Source organism: Eupeodes corollae, chromosome 1 (assembly GCF_945859685.1).
Source record: "Eupeodes corollae chromosome 1, idEupCoro1.1, whole genome shotgun sequence".
Classification (NCBI taxonomy): Eukaryota; Metazoa; Arthropoda; class Insecta; order Diptera; family Syrphidae; genus Eupeodes; species Eupeodes corollae.
In genome coordinates, this window is record NC_079147.1 from 71,026,969 (window position 1) to 71,047,721 (window position 20,753).

A 20,753-nucleotide genomic window follows, 5' to 3' on the forward strand; every position below is an offset into this window, starting at 1 on the left:
ATTGATATCGTTTGCCCCAAATTGTTTCGTTTTATAGCAAACATATGGGTGGAGTAGATCTCATGGATCAACGTAAGGTTTGCTACGCACTTAATCGAAGGTCAAAAATCAAGTACTACCTTCGACTAGTTTTTGATCTTTTTGACATTTCCGCAAATAACGCACACACGGTTTACAGTAAACTTCATGAGGAAACAAAATGGAAGGAAGTCTGTTGACCAGCCTGCAGTTCAGATAAGTTGTAGCTCAAACAAAGAGGTATTCCGACTTCAAAAACAAGTTTGATACGAAAATCTGTAAGACGACTGTTACCCTCGAATCCGTTGCAATTTCTTAAATTTTCATTTTGAAATCTGATTTTTAGAAGCTCAATTGATGACTTTAAATAGCTTATGGTCGTGAGAGGGACAAAAATAGCAATCACTTTGAAAAACTTTTTGTTTTGTATTACTCGTTCACCAAGAATTGTTCTAAGATTCATTCTGTCAAAAGTTCAAAGCCAAATAAAAGAGCCAATGTGCTCTAGAATTTGTCAATGCTTAATTCTAAGTTAAGTTCTTTACAAAGACATTCGATCTTTTTAATGATTTGTTTAGATATGAACACAAGATATGTAAATATAAACAGTGGAGTACCTCAGGGTAGCCGTTTAAGTATTATTCTCTTAATTTTAATTATAATTAGTCTTCTTTCCTTACAAAAGATCATCTAACAACATTTTTCACAATATTTTACAAAGCCTTTCAACATACAAAATAAATAATGTATTTAATGTTTATTTTATTTCAATGATTTCAGTTAAATACGAATGTATAAGAGAAGTTATCAAAGATATCAATCGTCACTGACATTCAATATTTATTTTTTTTCTAATAAGTTTAAAGTTTTATATTCTTTTGTTAATCTTTGTGAATCATTATGTTACATGATATTTTATTGGATTTGCACTTAATGTCCCCGCATTTGTTTATTTATTTGCTGCACCTTATCTTCTTTTATTATGTAACATTTGTTAAGATTATAAATTTTATACAATTAAGGTGCTTAAAACGTTTTGTTATTTTCTGTGAAAGACAATAACACAACATTACACTGGGGTGTACAAGCATTTTATTATATCTAATTTTATCTCCTTTTATATTTGTAATCATTACACTCTTTAAAATGGATTGCATTATTACTTTATTAAAGAGCAAAGTCAAGGCTTACAGTCATTTATAATTATTATTGTTTTTGAAACCGTTATAAAGATAAAAAATAATTTTTTGTACAATTTTCTAACATTACATTTGGTTTTACTAAAGTTGAGTACATCTAAAAAATTATTTTAACATTATAAATTCAATTGTTTTTTAATAAAACGTCCAGCCATCGTCAATGGTCTTTGTTCTAGAACTTCTTTAGGAATATTTGATTGCGTAACCTAGAAAGAAAAATATAAATTTAAATTTCATAGTTTGTTTAATATTGTTTAATCTGTCAACTGTACAGAGCTGTTCATTTTGAAAGGCCTGCTATTTGGGCAGCTGCCACTTTCGAAGCTGTCATCTTTTGAAATTTGGTAATTAAAACTACGCAATTCCTAAAAAACGCATTTAAATTGCTTAAGTTTACTTTAAGAACGGTAAGCATTTTGCAGCCACAGTCCGCAAAAATAATGTACTTTTGGAAGCCATTCGACTAATATTATTGTTGTTTCTTACAATTAACTTAACATTCATTGATTCTTATTAAAAATACTAGTTTTGCTCGTTTATAACTTGACATCTGTCAAAAACCAACTAAGTAAACAAGCGTCTAAGCCAACACAATCTCTAACTACAAAATGCTTGTCTCTCTCAAAAATATGTTCAAACAAGTTACTTTAAAAACGGTTAAACTGAAAACTATCTGTAAATCTGATTACAAAATTGCACAATATTTACCTGATCACCCTTTAGTCTATCAACTAGTGTCACACAAACTTCTCCAGCTTTAATACCAATGTGATGTGTTAACGATGAAAACATTGTTGCTTCCATTTCAATATTTCGAATACCATGATCGTGAAGTTTCCTTAAAAATGTCATTTTTTGTTCCTCGTTGTGTGAACAAATTGCACCGTCTAAACGTCCTTGACCTTTAATAGAAAACAAATTAGTGTCATATTTATTTTTATATTTCCAACAAAGCTATACGAGTACAAATATCGATTGAGGTAATGAGACTCATACTTTTAAATATGTACTCATACTTTTAAATAACTACTCATATTTCTATGTAAGTGCAAGTAATTTGAATGCGAATCAAGTACTGAGTATTTCAAGACCAAAGTACTGATTATCATAAATACTTCGCAATGAATATATTTTTTTATTTAAATTTAAATTTGAGACTCCTTTAATCAATATAGAGCAAAGAACTCAAAAACATGACGAAATACTTCAAGAACTGTTCAAATACTTGATACTCAAATATACTCAAATGAATTTTAAAATACTAAAGTTTGACTATTTTGTAAGTGCTAGCACTAGAGAACTCAAGCATACACTTAAGTACCAAGTACTTAAGTACCAAGTGCTTAAGTACTTGAGAGGACTGAAGTCCTAAAATACTGATGCAGAACTAAAAAGTTAAAGAAAAAGTACGTACCTTCATAGAAATCGTCAGTTGCCATTGTGTTGCCTAAAATCGTAGCAAATTCATCGTCTTCTTCAGCACATGCTAAAAGATTGGTGTAGACTTCTTCGTTAAATTTTGCTGGGCGACATACACGTTCTCCAAGAATTGCCTGATTGAAATTACTATATTATTTAGTTTTCACATTTTGGTTATTCCTTATCTTACCAGTTCATGTTCATTTCTAATATAGCCATTGTAAGCATCTTTGGTGACAACTACTGTTCCAATTGGTATTCCCAATCCACCAGATGTTCCTATTCTCAAAAAAATTGGATCTTTGCATTTGGCATATATGACCAATTTTATCATTTCATGCAGAAGGATACTCATCGATGGCATTCCAATACCATGACTGGCACATAAAACGGGACCGACCTGTTTTAAAATTCATAAGTTTTGTTTTTTAAATTCATATTTTTACAAACCTTATATAATGCATAACGATGGGCTTTCTCGCATAGATCTACCAATTCTCCATTTAAGCCTAAGACTTTTTGTAAGTACTTTGCTAATTCGAACATACGGGTTTTTGTTCCACCCATGCAGACGAACTAAAAGTTTTAAATAAAATAAAATACAAAATTCTAAAACTTCTAAAAATTGTCAATTTCTTCCAACTTTACTCCAGTTTAATTTAACTATGTACTAGATCTGTAAGTTACTATAGGACTTCATGCATCTCAAGTGCAACTACTAGTACTTCAGTACACAGATTCTTAAGTACTTGTCGAAGGACTCAACTAGTATTCTGAATTCGGCCCTTGTGACTTTAAGTAGCTACTTAAAAAAATTAAGTTTACTATCAATATTAGATTACTGAAATACAAGTATAATTTTCCGGATTGGTACTCGTATTTGAAATTTAATTAATATATAAAGTTAACAATTTTTAGGAAGAACAAGAACTAAGCTAAACCTAAATTATGTTAAGTAAATAGGTACCTACCTTGACATCTCCAAAATATTTTTCAAGATTTGTCGTTTTGCTGTTGATTCCAAGATGATAAAGAAAATCAGAATCTAATTTTTCCAAATGCTGATTTGGCAAATGAATTGGTCTATGGATAAATTAAAAAAAAATTAAAGAAAATTAGAAGAAAACTTTAGATAAATATTATACACACAATGAAACTTACAGTCTGGGAGTCATCGTTAAAAGAATTTACTGATATCAATTCGCAGTAGTAAGGCTCTTCAACCTGCAACTAAAGTTTTATTATATCAACTATTGTATGGTCAGTGTGCGAGTTGATAATTAAATTTATTAAATACTGTCACGTAGACATTTCCTAGAACAAATGTATATTTGTAAAAACAATGGAAATTTAAAAAATTGCTCAATTAAACATACAGCTGCACAATTAGAATTTTGTTTGCGTCTTTTATTTAAATATCAAACTTTCGAGTACTTTTTAATTAAAGTGCCGTTGGTATGCTTTTAAGCACGTGCAGGTTTCTCAAGAAATCCCTTTTCTTTTACTATTTACAACTCATATTTGTTTCAGCTGTTTCAACAATATTCATAAGATGCATACAATATTTCGATCTTTAGGCTTCAAAAATCAGATTCTTGAAAAATCCTATTTGACGGTATTTACACCAAAAAAACACTTCAAATAAATTAGAAGTTGAAAAAATTAATCGTTTATCATTCAAATCCGCTTTTTTTAACTCTATTCAATTTATGAGTTGAAGAAAAACCGGAGCTCTTGGGAACACTAGAATATGTATTGTGAGTGTTAGGCTTTAAATCATGCAATACGATATGAATTGAACGGTTTAAAATATTTGATATTTAATTTTCAAACTTAAAAAACAAAACTTATACAAATTTACAAATTTATTTTCATAGTGGACTTTTTTTCCAGTAATGTATTTTATATAAAAAGTATAAGGTGGAATGTTTTCTTCTTCACTGTATTATCTTTATCGAACTTTTAAAGTCGTTTAAAAATCCATGATGCCAAGTTCCATTCTCAAAAGTTCTCAGATATACATTGACAATCACAAGGAAATTCGGAGCCATTAATAACTAAAAGCTTTGATTAAAGTGTCCTGTCTTCAGATTATCTTCCAAAATCATAAACTTTGTGAAAAAGCCGTGGCCAAACGCTTTTCATTATGTTAAAGTGTGGTAAAAATAGGGGACACGACAAAAGTTCCACGTCTTCTGATTGAATTCAACTTCTAACAACCCTCGAAGTGTGAATGTGGGCATTATCTTTTTGGAAAATTTACCACAGAAGTCCAAAAATACATTTTATTTTTGGAAATAACAATTCCAGCAAACGTTAAAGTTGTCCCTGTTCATTTTTGTCGACAAAAACTTAAAGTCGATTGTTGGTTATTGCCCCACACCCCGATGGACGGCTATGATGTCATTCCAAAATAAGTTCATTTTTCTCAAATAATGGAAATACAAGGCCGTAAAGGTTAAACTTTTATTCACCCGAAAAGACAACGCGTTTTCATTTACTGATCTAAGTAAAATACTCATTTGCAAAATGCATCCGATGCTCCTTGTGTATAGTTGCCTCAAATGCTCATGATGTTCTTGTTTCTGCCTTGTACCGTTTTTGATTGTTCACATATTTTTGTGGATGATCAGCATATGATTCCTTATAACTTTTTAGCTTTTGGAAAGTCTTCTGGAGTCTGAAGAGTCGTACATTTTTCAGAGCATCTATGTTTGCTCTTTCTGTAGCTGTCAAAGTATTTCCAGAGCCTATGTGTTTTTCAAATTTATTTTATTTTTTATTTTAATATTCTATACAAAAGGTAGGACCGGACTCAGAGGTCCAGAGGCCTTGAATTATTTTCAAATTAAAGTAAACCATTTTTTTCACTCGAGTTTTTGAATTAATAATTTATTGTGAAACCAAGTAGATTCCTTTAGTATTGAACAAACACAAACGGAAAAAAGAATTATCTAAAATTAAATTTTAAGGTTAACAAACAGAACCTTTCGAGCTTTTTTCGCCGAAAAATCCTTGATGATTTCGTTGAAATCCAGTTCTCGGAGTCAATGCTCAGGAGTAAAATCTTCGATAGACGGTTTTGTCCCATCGTGGTTCGAAGCCTATTTTTTATAATTTTGTTTATTTTCATTTTTGAAAATGAGCGCTCTCCAGTGCAATTTGTTTGCCAAAACCAAATATATTCTCAATGCAATTTCGAGGTTTGGGAATGTAGCTGTAAAATTTTGATTTCCGAGAATTTGGTAGTAAAATAGTTCCGGCGATTTATCTATTCCATAGTCCTTTCTTTTTTGTATGAGTTAATTAAAGACACAAATTGAACCAAATCATCCGGATACACCTTCACCAATGCCTCTGCTCCAGCGTGCAAATTTTCTTAATCCATTTTCTCGATGTGATTTAGGAATCCAAATCTCGAACGTAAAGCTTCATAGGCATGCAAACTTTCAGTAAGAGAAACGGATAGCTGTTCAATCACTGGGATGAAGGCGGATACTTTGTATTTTTCCTTGGGTGACAGATTTGCGTCTTGTGCTTTCCCGTAATCGATCGGATTCACATTCCTCACATTTGTCGTTCTGCTGTGGGTGCGTGATTGTACATATTCATCAGTATGGGATATTTTTTACCTCGTATTTATCAAAATCATTTCATTTGGATTCCACGAATGATTTCAATGATTCTAGTGCACGATTCAAGAATCATTTTCGGGTCTTGCAACATGTTGTTTGGAGCGTCGATATCGCTCCAAGATATCGTCTTTCGTAGCTTCAGCCCGACAAGAAAAACGAGTGTTAATGAGCTTTTTCAAGACTAAAAACTGGCCGCTTTTCATTTCGGATAATTTCTTAATAAGAAGTCGGTACCGTTCTGAACTGGCTGTGAAAAACGGCTACAAATTCTGCACGAAATCAAAGAATTGAACACCCGATGGACAAATTACCAATTAGTCAATAATAATTAATTTTTCCAAGAATTGAAGAACACTGATTCTTCATATGCAGCAATTTTATGTGCATATACATATAAGAAAAAAAAAAAGAGGCTGGGATGCGACCCACACTGATAACTTCCCATCCCGTCTGTCGATTTTTCTTGCTTAAAAGTTTGTCTATATGAACTCTGATCAATTTTTACCAAATTTGCGTACTATTTTTTGTAGATTTTATTTTTTATAAAAAAACGAACTGTTGGACTTTTATATAAAAATTACTGAATATCGAAAACAATATTTTCTGTGAAATAAAAATAGTTTGAAGACAATATTTTTAATTTTTGAAAAGCTATTTGAGTCGAAAGTAAATTTGTACCAAGTTTTAGTATTGTTTTTTTAAAGTTTTATTTTTTCTAAAAAAACTGTCAATTCGATTTTTTTCAAAATTTTATCAAATGTTGAGAACAATATTTCTTATAAGATAAAATTAAATTAAAGCCAATGTCTACCATTTTTGAAAAGATATTTGAGTCGAAAATAAATTTTTACCAACTTTTATACATTTTTTTTTGTTTTTATTTTTTGTTCAAAAACAGTCAATTCGATTTTTCTCAAAATTTGTCCTAATGTTAAAAACAATATTTCTTATAAGTAAAAATTAGTTAAAAGCTATTTTCTTAAATTTTTGAAAATATATTTGAGTCGAAAACCAATTTCTACCAATTTTTATTAATTTTTTTTTAGGTTTTTATTTTTTGTAAGAAAACTGTCAATTCGAATTTTTAAAAAATTTTACCAGATGTTGAAAACAATATTTCTTATAAGATAAAATTAGTTTGAAGCCAATATTTCTAATTTTTGAGGAGATATTTGAGTCGAAAATTATTTTTTACCAACTTTTATAAATTTTTTTTCGGTTTTTAATGTTTTGTAAAAAAAACTGTCTATTCGATTTTTCTCAACATTTTTAAAAATGTTGAAAACAATATTTCTTATAAGATAAAATAAGCTTGAAGCCTAAATTTCAAGTTTTTGAAACGATATTTGAATCGATATTCAATTTTTCGAACTTTGAGTAATGTTTTTTTTAGATTTTTATTTTTTATAAAAAAAATTGTCAATTAGATTTTTCTCAAAATTTTACCAGATGTCAAAAACATTATTCGTCGTTGCACAAAATTGTTTTAGAGATAAAATCATATTTCAGTCGTTTTGGAGGTGACAAATTTTTTTTTCAGTTTTATTGATTTATTAAAAAAAACCGTTATATTGATTTTTTTCAAAAAATATACCTCTTTGGTATCACGTTACAATATATTATATAAAATTTAATTCAAGTCTCTAGCGTTTTTGGTTCGTAAGATATTTAGGGTTAACCAAAATTTTCACCTTTGTTTCAAACTGCTTTGGTAAAAAAACCACCCACGCAATTTTCTTGAGAGCCCTTTCTGAATTTTTCTGCCTTATTATCTGTATAACAAAATTTATTTGAAGTCGATATCTCTTCTGGTTCTTGAGCAATGGACGACGAAAAAAACGTCACGAACGTACGGACGTACATACATACGGACGTACGGACGTACGAACGTACGTACACACGCACGCACAGATATCTTTCTAAAAATCTTTTATTTCGACTCTAGGGACCTTGAAACGTCGAGAAATGACAAAATTTTCAATTTGTCAAATCGGACCCATTACAATAACTTCCTATGGGAAGTTAAAAATTGTTGAGATACGAAATCGAATACAATCGAAATTAATGTAGATATTTCAAAATATTTAAATGCAGTTTTAATAAGCACATTCTCAAAAAATATCTTTGATTTATGTTTATATGCTCAAGAGAAGTTATTAAAAAAAAAAACTAATGGTCTATGTTCTTCATGGCACAACGACATGAGCAAAAAGTAAAAACAAATGCAATCTGTAGCACAAATCCAAAGAGACCAAAAGCTATCTTAGCCCCTGCAGGGCATTTATGGTTTTAATTGTATTCATTACCTTTGATATAAGTGAAACTACCTATGTGATGGCAATGATATATTCGCAAATCATTTTCAAAATTAAATTCACTAAAAGTATAAAAAGTCACAATTATAGAATATTCTCAAGCAAATTTTGTAATTGATCTAGTGTTCTAAAAAAGAAAAACCGATTTTATTTTAAAAAAAAGTTTAACATATAAATTATTTATAAATATGTATGTATGTATATAAAAACACATCAAATTTCTATGAGTATTTACAGAGTGCCTTACTTATCAGATATTTCCAAAAAAATAGGATTGCGGGTGTAAGCATCAATGGTTTGTGTTTAAAACTAAAAGATTTTATTAAAATCTGACTTTCAGAAAGTTCCTGTTTGTCAAGTAAATTAAAAAAAAAAAAAAACAATATTAAATATTTTACTTCCGTAAACAACCGAAAAAAGATGGTAACTCACTTTTTCCTAACAAAATGATGAAAATACTCAACGCGTATTTTTTATTTTAATTCAATAATTGAATTCCTTCACAACACAACCGTTACGAGCAATATCTTTTTGTAAACTCAACAAAGCCTAGGCGTAACACTAACGAAGGTTTCTAATTAAACTGCCGGTCACTGCTGCCCATGTGCATAAATTATAAAATGAAAAACTGATATCGAATCTCAATCGAACTAAACTGATAGTGTCCCCAATGAATTTCACATTTTGTGATGCGTGTGAAACCAGATAAGGCTCTTTTAACCATGACCTTAAGCTTGGCCTCTTGTATTTAAAAAAAAAATGTTTCTCCTTTCGTTTGTCGTCACTTTTTAAAATACTTGAGATTTGAAATATACACACGATCACATCAATGAGACTTACTTTTGTATTATAGATTAAGAGTTTGAAAAATGTATCTTCAAAGCGTTGTCGCTAGATTCGAAGACTTGTACAAGACTAAGACTGAGAATAGAACTATAGTTTTCTTTGCATTACTTATTTAATTCATTTCACTTCAAAGATAAGGACAAATTAATTCAATGAGTTACTCTCGAAAATTAGTGTTACCTATGCAAATTTTTTAATGTTGAAATATTTATTTCAATAGCCACAAAACATAATAACTTTAAAAATATACCATAATCACTCAAAGTTGCAAAGTTTTTGTCGACCATCTTTTAATATAATAAAGCCGAGTCAAAAACTATTCAAAAATAAACTCAATAAATTGTAGAAAATGTATTTAAAAGTATTAAATGAAAATTTACCAACTCTGAACGAGAAAATAACAACAAATAAATTATTTATTATTTGCTTAGATTGCAACATTACAAGTGCAAGACAGCAATTTGTAACTCTTGATTATTTATATGATAAGTGCGTCTTCATTCATAGTCCAGACAGCAATTGAATTTTTTTTTAATTAATATTTGATTGAAAAACTTAACAACATTTGATTTTAAATTTTTTAACCGAGTGAACCTGATATTAAATTGTCAATCCGAAAAGTATCTCTCCATAAAACAATTTATAATCCGAATTCTCTGATATTATTAAATTCAATCGGCTTATTGTCAAAATAGTATATGGGTCATAAAACTGTTTATCAAATATTATTTGCAAAAATATTGCATTACCAAATTCCGTGTGTTCAGATACTGTTTAATAAAAATACTATACGTCAAAATATTGTACTTCAAATTGTAATAGGTCAAAATTCTGTATTTCTTTTTGCCTGAGAAATAAGGTTTCATAACTATTTGGTATTAACTAAACTTGAGTATTTTGATATAATTGCATAAAGGAGAAGAATCTTTTTGAAAATATAGTATTTTAAAGTTATAATTTAAAAATGCAGAATTATGAATTACAGTACATATTTTAATTTGTCCCCAATAAATTATTATTGAAATAAAATAATTTTTTTTAAATTGTTTTTAATGTATATTTTATTTTTATTATTATTTTTATTTTTAACACAACATAAAGACTATCAACTAGGTTCTTAATTTCACTTTCAATCGAAATAAAATTGAAATTATTGAAATAAATATTAGTTCATATTTGTAAAAGACTTAGTTCGTAGAAGTAGTGGCAGGGTTGTGAAAAATGGCCCTAACACTACTAGTGAGAATACTTCCAGAAATGGAAAACTCTCAAAAGGCCTTCATAGACAAAGGTGGCAAGCGGCGAAAATCTTAAAGGTCTCTGGTACATCATCGGGGGCTGAAAAGACACCGCAGCAAACCGCTAGCGTCGAATGGGTCAAAAGCATACTTGCTACAACAAGATCCAATAAGGACTCTACGTCCAAAAGAGAAAGGTCTCTTGAGGGGGCCGAACCGACACCAAAACGGCCTCGGGCGCATAACACCAGCACCCCCCTCAATCCCATCAGAAAACAATCCAGTTTCAGTGACGTCGCGAAGGGCAAAGTCGTGGTTGCGGTCATTGACAGGATCGATGATGATGGTACAATATCGGCTGATCGTTGGCAGTTGGTCAAGGTTAAGCTCTCGGGTGGCTTTTTGAGCATTTTGAGAGAGCTTCCAGGACCACTTCCTTCCATAAGCGATTAGGGTTGGCATCAAGGCCATGTCAAACTCATGGTTTGTGGTGAACAGAGGTCTTGTGACCTTTATAAGTCAGCCGGTTAGGTGAAGTTTGGCCAGGTGCGACGCTCGAGGTTGTCGCTGTGGAAGACATTCCTAGCAGATTAAAATTCGAATTTATAAAAAGATGAGGTTAACGCGGAAAGCGGGCCTCCAAAAACAACCGAAGGTGAACTAGCGGTTGGTGGACCTGGGACGTCGTCCTCTCTCCTAATATAGAGTGACGATGCACCCATGTCCTCTCCAATCGCGACTCCACCCTCCACAAAAACGTAAACAGTCCATCCTTAATGGAGACTGAGGACGACCTTAACATGATCCTTCTGAGCGAGGACGAACTCTTGGGTTCATCCTCAGACTCAGAGGATCAGAACAAAACCGTGGTGGAGGTTGATCTGCCTAATTTTAGCCAAAATGCTGCAGTTAGTACAGATTAATCTCCAACACTCCATAAAGGCCTCGGCCTCACTTCTTCTCCGTCTTGCGAGTAACGGGGAAGACATTGTCCTGATCCAAGAGCCATGGATTGTTTGATCCGTTGTTTGGGGACTCAGGACTCCTGGGTACTACACACTTTGTGTGACATCTTGCATACTAGTGAAACGTAGCATTAATGTATTTTTACTCCATCGTTTCAGTGACAAAGATACCACAGTAGCTAGGCTGGAAACAACCAAAGGAAGTTTCTGGCTGGTGTCGGCGTATCTTGGGCATGACCACCTTGGCCCTCTCCCTGAAAAAACCCTGGAGAAAGTCGTTGCTGAAGCGGAAAGGCAAAAGATCCGCCCAATTATTAGGAGCGATGCTAACGCTCATCATACTGTATGGGGCAGTACGAATATCAGAGACAGAGGTGAGTCTCTTTTTTGATTATATTCTTGGTACTAACCTCTTAGTAAGTATTGTTGGAAATGAACCAACCTTCATAACTAAAACTCGACAAGAAGTCTTAGATAGTATACAACATATGATCTTGGACTGGAAAGTATCCAAAGAACACTCGTTCTCTGATCATAGATATATCCAGTTCAATATAAATGTGGATGATAACCCGAGTCCATTGACTTTTCGAAACTATCGGAAAACTAACTGGGCTTCAAACAGGAACTCATTACAGAGTTTACAAGAACCTGGACTATCTAGTCCTTCCTCTAACGCTAATGAACTTGACAACAAAGTCAATGACCTTACCTCAGCTATGAACAGATCGCTAGAAATTGCTTGTCCAATTATACACATAAGAGGAAAGAGGAAACCACAATGGTGGGCCTCAGAGCTTGACTCGCTCAGGAAGGAATACAGAAAACTTTTCAACCTTGCCAAAGCTGCAAGACTAGCCACTCATTAGGATTCCTACAAAGAATCCCTAAGAATCTACAAGAAGGCACTAAGGAAATCCAAGCGATCTTTTTGGCGATCCTTCTGTGGCACGATAGAAGAAACTTCTGAAGCCTCTAGGTTACGGAAAGTTCTTTCAACTAATCCATGCTATGCCAGCTGCTTGAAAAATACAGACAAATACAACATGTCCACAAGGTCTGATCACAAGGGATAAGCTACAATGGGCTCTCAACAGCTTCAAACCATTTAAAGCTGCGGCACCATATGGAATAATACCAGCCGAATTACAAAAGACTTATGATATAATTGCAGGAATCCTTGAGGTAATTTTTACCAGCTGTCTTTACCTGGTCCATGTTCCCATGGAGAGAAGTTAAAGTTGTTTTTATACCTAAAACAGGTAAATGCTCCCAAGGCAATCCTAAAGATCTACAACCTATAAGTCTATCATCATTCCATCTTAAGACCTTGGAAAGATTGATTGATATCCATTTAAGGGCACGTATCGATACAAGACTTCTGTCTTCGTCTCAACATGCCTACTGTAAAGGTAAATCGGTGGAAACAGCGTTACACACTTTAGTACGCACCATCGAATATTCCCTCCATCATAAAGTTCACTATGGTTGCTTTCCTTGACATCGAAGGTGCCTTTAACAACGTAGACACATCTGCACTGACATCTCTAAATGTAGAGAGTTCGCTTCGGGAGTTAATTCATTTAATGCTTACTAGCAGAATAATTAACTCAAAACTGGGCAACTCTTCTAGTAGACGATTCGTTAGTAGAGGGACACCGCAAGGTGGTGTTCTATCCCCTCTCCTCTGGAACCTAGTGGTGAATGAAATCCTAACTAGTCTGGATGCGGAGGGTTTCAGAGTGATAGCCTATGCGGACGACGTTGCTATAGCAGTTTCAGGAGAGCATCTTAATATCCTAAAATAACTCTTACAAGATCCCTTGGACAGACTAATTCAGAATGATTTTAACGTACGGTGTGGCAGTATGGTGGACTGCTTTAGAGAAAGGTATAAACAGGGATAAGTTAAATAAAGTCCAACGTTCAGCCTGCCTATGTTTAAGGGGATCATTTCGCACGACCCCGTCTGCGGCACTGGACACCTTGCACTACCTCTTGACATATTTAGAAAACAAATAGCTGTATGCTCTGCTATTCGCCTCAATGCTTCGTCGCAGTGGACTAAACACAACATTGGCCACTCCGTAATTCTAAGGTACTTACAATCAATTCCAAAGCACACAGACTACACCATCCCCCAACTACAAATCGACAGAAACTTCCAGATTTCTATACCTGCCAGATCTTTTTGGGAGGATAGGACATTCTTGGAGGATGAGTCAATCCATTTTTACACAGATGGATCAAAAACCAAAGAAGGGGTTGGTGGAGGTGTGTACTCTGAACGACTGAAATTAAGTCTCTCATTCTGCCTTCCCAATCATTGTAGCGTGTTCCAGGCGGAACTTTTGGCGATTAAAGAAGTCTTGTCTTGGCTCAAAGAAAACGTGCTATCAACACCTGATATCCGTATTTTCTCTGACAGCCAGGCCGCTATCAAATCTCTGGACTCTGTCTCTACAAACTCTATAACAGTCCATAACTGTCGATCATCTATCTCTAATGGAGATGGCGCAACAGTTTAATATTCACCTTTGCTGGGTGCCGGGCCATAGAGACATTCCAGGTAACTGTAAGGCAGATGAACTCGCCAGGAACGTTACAGTACAGCCCATCCTACCACGTTGGGCAAGTACTGGCATACCAATCGCTACTTGTAAACTGTTGCTAATGCAAGACGCTGTGAGGAGGGCAGGCACCAGGTGGAACAACATCACCACGTGTCAAGCCACAAAAAACATCTGGCCAACACTGGATTTAAAACGTTCAAGGTGCTCGTTCTCTCAAAGCAGATGGCATATAAGCTCGATAATAGGTGTCATAACAGGAAACTGTCTGATAGGAAAGTACGCCACGAGACTAGGCGTATTCTCAAAAGACTTTTGCAGAAGCTGTATGGACGAGGAAGTGCAAGAAACAGTTCTTCATCTTCTCTGAACATGTCTTGCTCTGGCTCGAAAACGCAAAAATTACCTAGGAGAATTCTTCTTCAACGATCTAAACGAACTAAATCATATCGGTATAATCAGCCTCTCACGTTTCGTGAGGGACTCAAGCTGGTTCCAATGACCTTAGGAGGAAGCCTCAAGATTCATGTGGTATCACAATGGGCCATTAAACTGGCCTAAGTGTGTCCGTTTCCATCTTGGACAGACTCTATAACCTAACTTAACCTTTAGTATTCTTTTTTTTATAAAGTTTTATTTTTTGGAAGAAAAATTGTCAATTAGATTTTTCTCAAAATTTTAACAGATGTTAAAAACTTTAATTTTCGTTGCACAAAATTGTTTTGGAGATAAAACCATTTTGTATTCTTTGTATTTTTTGATGTATAAAAAAAACGTTAATTTGATTTTTTTCACATCACAATATATTATATAAATTTTAATTCAAGTCTCTAGCGTTTTTAATTCGTAAGATATTAGGGTTAACCAAAATGTTCAACTTTTTTTTAAACTGCTATGGTTAAAAAACTGCCCACGCAATTTTCTTGAGAGCCGTTTCTGCCTTTTTATATGTATAGCAAAATTTATTTGAAGTCGATATCTTTTCTGGTTCTTGAGCTATGGAGAATGAAAAAAACGTCGCGAACGTACGGATGCACGGACGTACACACGCATGTACAGACATCTTTCTTAAAATCTTTTATTTCGACTTTAGAGACCTAGAAACTTCGAGGAATGTAAAAATTTTCAATTTTCGTTTTTTTAAAAAAAAATTAAAACCTAAAACAATTAATAAAAGTTAGTAAAAATTGATTTTCGACTCAAATATCTTTTTAAAACTTAAGATATTGGCTACAAGAGTGCAATAAAGTTCAAAATATCTTCTTCGACTTTATTTCTAACCCCTAGATAAAGCAAAATTTGTGACTTGATTTTATTTATATTACTTTTCAAGATAACTTTTCAATTTACATGAAATATTCAACCATGTTTTCAAAATGATAGAAAGTAAACGACTTTTTTTTAATTTAAAGATTTATTTAAAATATCGATTACAATGCTTTTATGTTCATATTAACATTATATACAAATCACAACAACAAATATTAAGTGCATTTTTTTCAACATCAACATAAAAACATAAACAAAGTTAATTTTTTGTTTCAAACAAAATGTATAAGGTTTTCAAATACTACATGATTTTTTATTTTTTGTTTTTAACTTCATAAATAAAATTTTATAATATCAGGTGCAGTTTTAATTTGTTTTTCAATTTCAATAACAATAATTCAACATGTATGAATATATAGTTTTAATGAATGGTTCTAGCACATATGCTAAATGTTCGCTATAGATACGAGTAAGTATAAACAATATTGGGTATAAGATAAGTTTTATTTTTATGTTGGGAAAACCTCTCCTGTGTACAAAAATGGGTTCAAAAAATTGTTTAATAAACTTGTGTAGGTACAATACCTAGATATGGTGTCTTTTGTGTTTTCAAAAACAACATTTTGAAGATTTTAGAATTTTGTTTAAAGATACCATATACAATGTCTTTCTAATTTTAACATGAAATGTATCAAAATAAAATGAGTCCGCGATGGTTTTTAAATACATGTTTTATTTTAGTTCGAAAAACTGTCAATATGCTTTAGAATTGGAATGGCCATATAACAAATCTGTTCGGCAGTAAGTAGCCCAATGGAGTCTTTCAATGAATAAAGATCTTACTGACATTTTCTACTCTTGACTCTTCTCGTTTAATTGGTTAGACATTTGGAAAGTTTTTAGCCACAGGCAGGTTCAGACAACATAAAAGACTGCGTTCTTTTAACGTAAGTTTTGACACATGGAACTAATTATTTTTCAAGTATCATGAATTTCAAACTCGAAACTTTACTTCGCTAAACTTACATCGTAAAAAAAACGTACCAAAAACATTATAGTCTACAAAACATTCTTCAGAAAAGCTGCAAGACCATTACGATTTGTATTTTATATTGTAGCAAGAAATTCTTTGTATCACAACATTAAATAGAATTCTGCCCAAAATGAAAAAATCATAAAGTAATAAAGTTCAGCCTTCAGTTGAATGAAAAAACATGATCAACTGTCATTTTGACATAAGTTAAGTAGGCTTGACTTGATAATAAGGGAAACTTTTCTTGGCTAGCTTCCCACTCAACTTTCCAATAAAGTTACTTTAGTTAGAAGGCAATTTTTTGGCAGTTCGCCAATCAGATAATAGAAACTTGCCTTACTTTCAGGTCCAGAACCTACCCAATTTAAGTGTAGGACTTAAACACTTTATTAAATTGAGATAATCATTAGGGAACTACAAATTGTCATAAGGATACATCATTTTTAATAAAGATGTTGTTCCTTGAGCGTACACGATTGAAAGATCTTAAAACATTGTCAGATCTTTCAATGAAAACCTATTTCTCAATTTACCTTACAACCATAGGTAGTCCTGCAATTATTTGTCAGAAAATTTGTTTGTCAATAATTGCAACACGGCAATTTGACAATAATTGCAACACGGTAATTTAAAATTGATATTCGTGAACACATACAATATATCATCAGGGCTGTCATTTTTAACGTTGTCTGACATATGTATGTATTTTCTTACACAGAAAAAGGAAGTTATCCTATTGAAAATCTTCGATAGTCAACTTAAAATTTGGTCAAATTGTAGAATTGACTATCAAAATAGTCAACATCACAACCGTACCTTAAAAAATCGGCTATCTGATAGTCAATTAAACAATTTTCGATTGTCAATATGACAACAAAAGTAGTCGATGGAACAACTTCGGTAGTCAAAGTTACAATTTGGTTGTCATATTGACTATATTTAAAATTGTTATATTGAAAATCCAGTAATCAAATAAAATTTCGGTTTTCAGAAAAAATTGTCATATTCATTACCGCAGTTGTCGTATTGTAAATCACGCTAGTCAATATGAAAACCGTAGTTTGAAAAGTTGTCATATTGACTACCAAGTTGTTAACAAATTTCGGAACCAAAATGGACAACAGAAAATCGTTTTATTAACTGTCGTGGTCATTGGCTAATTATCAATTTGACTAACAAATTGGTTCTTTGTACTACAAACAATTTTTTAACTATCTATCAATAAGCTGACAATTAATTTGTGTATTTAAAGTGTTGTTAGAAAATCTATTTATCTCTTATAAATTATTCAACCGGAGTGACAGTAAATGGTCAGCAAACTTCTGACAGTAAATTAAAGAATCTACTTATTGTGTAAGAATAGCCCTAGTGAGAGATTAGATAAACGACTCTTATTCAAAACTCTAAACTGATATTTCCCAATGAGGAAGAGAAAGTTGTTTTGCTTTTAAAAAGCTCTTTATATCGTTTGCAATACTCAGAACTGCAATATAATTAAGTCATGCTCTGTCAAGTTTTTAAAATGTTCGATTCGCATAAAAGAGAAAATGTCGTGCCCATATTAATTTGAAACTAATAAGACTGTCTACCTTCATTAGAAAACATTACTGCTCATGTATTTGATTTACTGTTCAAGTACTTAAAGTAATCCGCAAATATTGTTAACTTGAGAGGTCTTAAAAGCTGAAATAATTGAGTACTTCCCAATTAAATCTTCTTTGAAGTTGGTTTATCATGAAACACAAATAAAAAGCAAGAGACTTGTGTACTTGGGCTTTTATTTCTTTCGTACTTGATTTTCCAACGTTAAGTACTTTATATTCATTTTCAAGTATGATACTTGTACCAAAAATGCATATTTAAACAGGGTTGATAGAGGTGGGACTCACGCCTTCCTTTATAAGTATACTAAAATCGTCATAGATGTCAATGTAGAGGCAAAAGCATACATTCAAAATCAATCAAATTTAATACATATTAAAGCTTCATTCGTCAGCTAGGTTAAGGATGAGATCTTCATAATGCAATCTTCGTTTATGGTTTAAGGCTTTTAAAAATTTAAATTTTCGTATCTTTCTCTACCGGAAGACATTTTGTTTATGTATAATATTTTTGTTTTTGTTTTCATTTCATAACTTCTTGAAAACCACAAAATTTTAATACGCTTTGTTGAAAATATTAACAAAAACAAAAAAGAATGTATGTTTTTTATTTTTTTTTCACATCAAAACTCTTGTTTATTTATTTTATTTTTGTTTGTTTGTTTGTTTAACTATATAATCTTAAGTAAAAATAAATTATAGTAACTTTATTGTTAAAATTTAATCTAAATTATATTAAAAAGAAACATTTATAATTTTTTGTATGAATATGTATAATGTATGCATGTGTATATATATCATTTTGTCGCATGTGCGTTTTAATACATATGTATATCTATTTTTTTTAAATGCGTGCATTCAAAATTAATTAAAAAATGTTACACAAAAATATTACAATGCATTTTTTGTTTGTTTGTATATAATCAAGGTTTACCTTATATTTATGTCATTTATACACATTACAAAAAATAAAACAATAAACAATTAAAATAAAATTTACATCTAATGTCATTGTGTAAGCGATTTTATATTTTTAAATATATTTATATGAAGTATGAATGTTATTTTGACATTTCTATCCCACATCACAATTTTTTGGCAAATGCCTTCGATGAACAATATATAATATTTATTTATGCTTTTTGTTTTTTTTTTTGTTAAGATTATTCTCTTTTTATTTATATATATTATTTTATTTTATGCTGGTTTTAAACTTATAATTTGAGGTTAACATTTTGTTTTGTTTGTTTTTGTGTGTGTTTGTGTATATATATAAGAAATTTATATAAACATAAAATGACATTCATATAATATGTATTTGTATTTTTTGTTTAAATATATTTACTCATGGGCTTGAGATTCTTGTTGTACTAATTTCAATCGTCGTGGGGATTTGATTGAGTCCGGATGATCAGAACCTAATCTTAACATTTTCTGCGACAGCACTTTACGAATGTAGCGTGAGACTAAAATTTGAGGTCGCTCTTGCCATTCCAACATAACTTCTTTAGGTGAGTTGACCTGTAAAAGATAAATTAAAAAAAATTGTTTGAGGGATAATAACTTAATCAAATACAAGAACTAATAATAAAAATTGAGTTAAAATTTTAAAAAATGAAAGCATACTTGATATTTTAATAATAAGGGGTTTTTGGTTCCTCTTTCATGCCAAATAAACAATATTAGAGCAATGATAGGGGAAAAAGAAAGTGTCGGTGCAAATTGGTTTTGAATTCTGGAATGTTGACACAGAAACATAGAGTGTCGTTACACTTATCTGAAGTATTAAATGGTCTTCAGAATCTTAAACCCAATCACATTCCTGGTTTCGATGGCATTTCTGCTCTTGTCTTAAAAAAATGCTCTAGTTCTGTATGCTAAGGCATTTGATTCTGTATGCCACAACATACTGCTTCGCAAGCTTCATAACTTTGGGATTCACACTAATCTCCTTTAGTGGATTTCATCTTTTTTAACTGATAGGGTACAAAAAGTAAAACTTAACAAAACTAAACCTCGAGATCTATTAAATGTACCTCAAGCGTTCCCCAGGGCAGTCATCTTGGCCCACTTTTATTTATAATCTTTATCGATGATATTTTTGCAAAAAATAAAATTCAGCCAATGTCTCATGTATGCTGATGGTCTTAAATTATTTTTAAAAATGAATTCCATTTACGATTGCTTCAATCTCCAAATAGACCTCAATTATTCATCAAACTGGTGCTTGACTAACTGTCTCAAACTTAGTGTCAAGAAATGCTTCGCTATCTCTAGGAAACTTTCAACTTATGAGTTTGCGTATTCTCTTGATCGTATCCCTCTTCAGAGAACTGCTACAGTAAAAGATTTGGGTGTATCCTTTGATTCCAAGTTTACATTTGGTCCGCACATGAATTCTGTTGTCGCTAAGGCGAACTCTATGATTGATTTTATTAAAAGAAACTAAACTGACTTTTCGAATCCTTATACGCTTACATCTCTAAATAACTCATTAGTTAGATCATTACTTGAGTATGCTGATGTCATATGGAATCCTATCCAACAAACATTTTGGGATAGAATTGAGAAACTTCAGAATCGTTTCACAAAATATTGGTTTTGTAAAATGCGCTGGAATTTTTATCCAGCTCGACGTAATCTTC

General features: G+C 31.9%; 2 protein-coding genes across 4 annotated transcripts in view; both read right to left on the reverse strand.

Annotated features, from left to right (window-relative positions):
* Positions 1-1,165: 1,165 nt before the first annotated feature.
* Positions 1,166-9,530, reverse strand: LOC129939372 (uridine phosphorylase 1). 2 transcript variants are annotated; one of them, XM_056047359.1, is made up of 8 exons: positions 9,427-9,530; positions 3,798-3,866; positions 3,608-3,719; positions 3,087-3,212; positions 2,827-3,036; positions 2,632-2,770; positions 1,926-2,119; positions 1,166-1,423 (listed from the first exon to the last, which is right to left on the reverse strand). In XM_056047359.1, exons 2-8 carry the CDS (start codon positions 3,809-3,811, stop codon positions 1,334-1,336), a joined length of 885 nt encoding a protein of 294 aa, XP_055903334.1. In that variant the 5' UTR covers positions 3,812-3,866; positions 9,427-9,530; the 3' UTR covers positions 1,166-1,333. The 2 variants fall into 2 exon arrangements, with proteins under 2 accessions (XP_055903334.1, XP_055903335.1); XM_056047360.1 differs by lacking the exon at positions 9,427-9,530 and adding an exon at positions 8,834-9,317.
* Positions 9,531-17,687: 8,157 nt separating this feature from the next.
* The window catches only part of LOC129954189 (uridine phosphorylase 1), a 105,667-nt gene continuing 102,601 nt past the window's right edge, over positions 17,688-20,753 (reverse strand). For both annotated transcript variants that reach the window (XM_056067933.1, XM_056067932.1), the window contains one exon: positions 17,688-19,629. In XM_056067933.1, coding sequence (XP_055923908.1) covers positions 19,450-19,629 — 180 coding nt within the window. In that variant the 3' untranslated portion in view covers positions 17,688-19,449. The remainder of the gene's footprint in view (positions 19,630-20,753) is intronic.

Excerpts from the sequence above, each read along its gene's own strand:
- LOC129939372 (XM_056047359.1), bottom strand. Across the intron at positions 3,213-3,607 it reads AATATTTTGGAGATGTCAAG|TTCGTCTGCATGGGTGGAAC; the intron begins GTAGGTACCTAT and ends TAAAACTTTTAG. Across the intron at positions 1,424-1,925 it reads ATAGACTAAAGGGTGATCAG|GTTACGCAATCAAATATTCC; the intron begins GTAAATATTGTG and ends TTTTCTTTCTAG.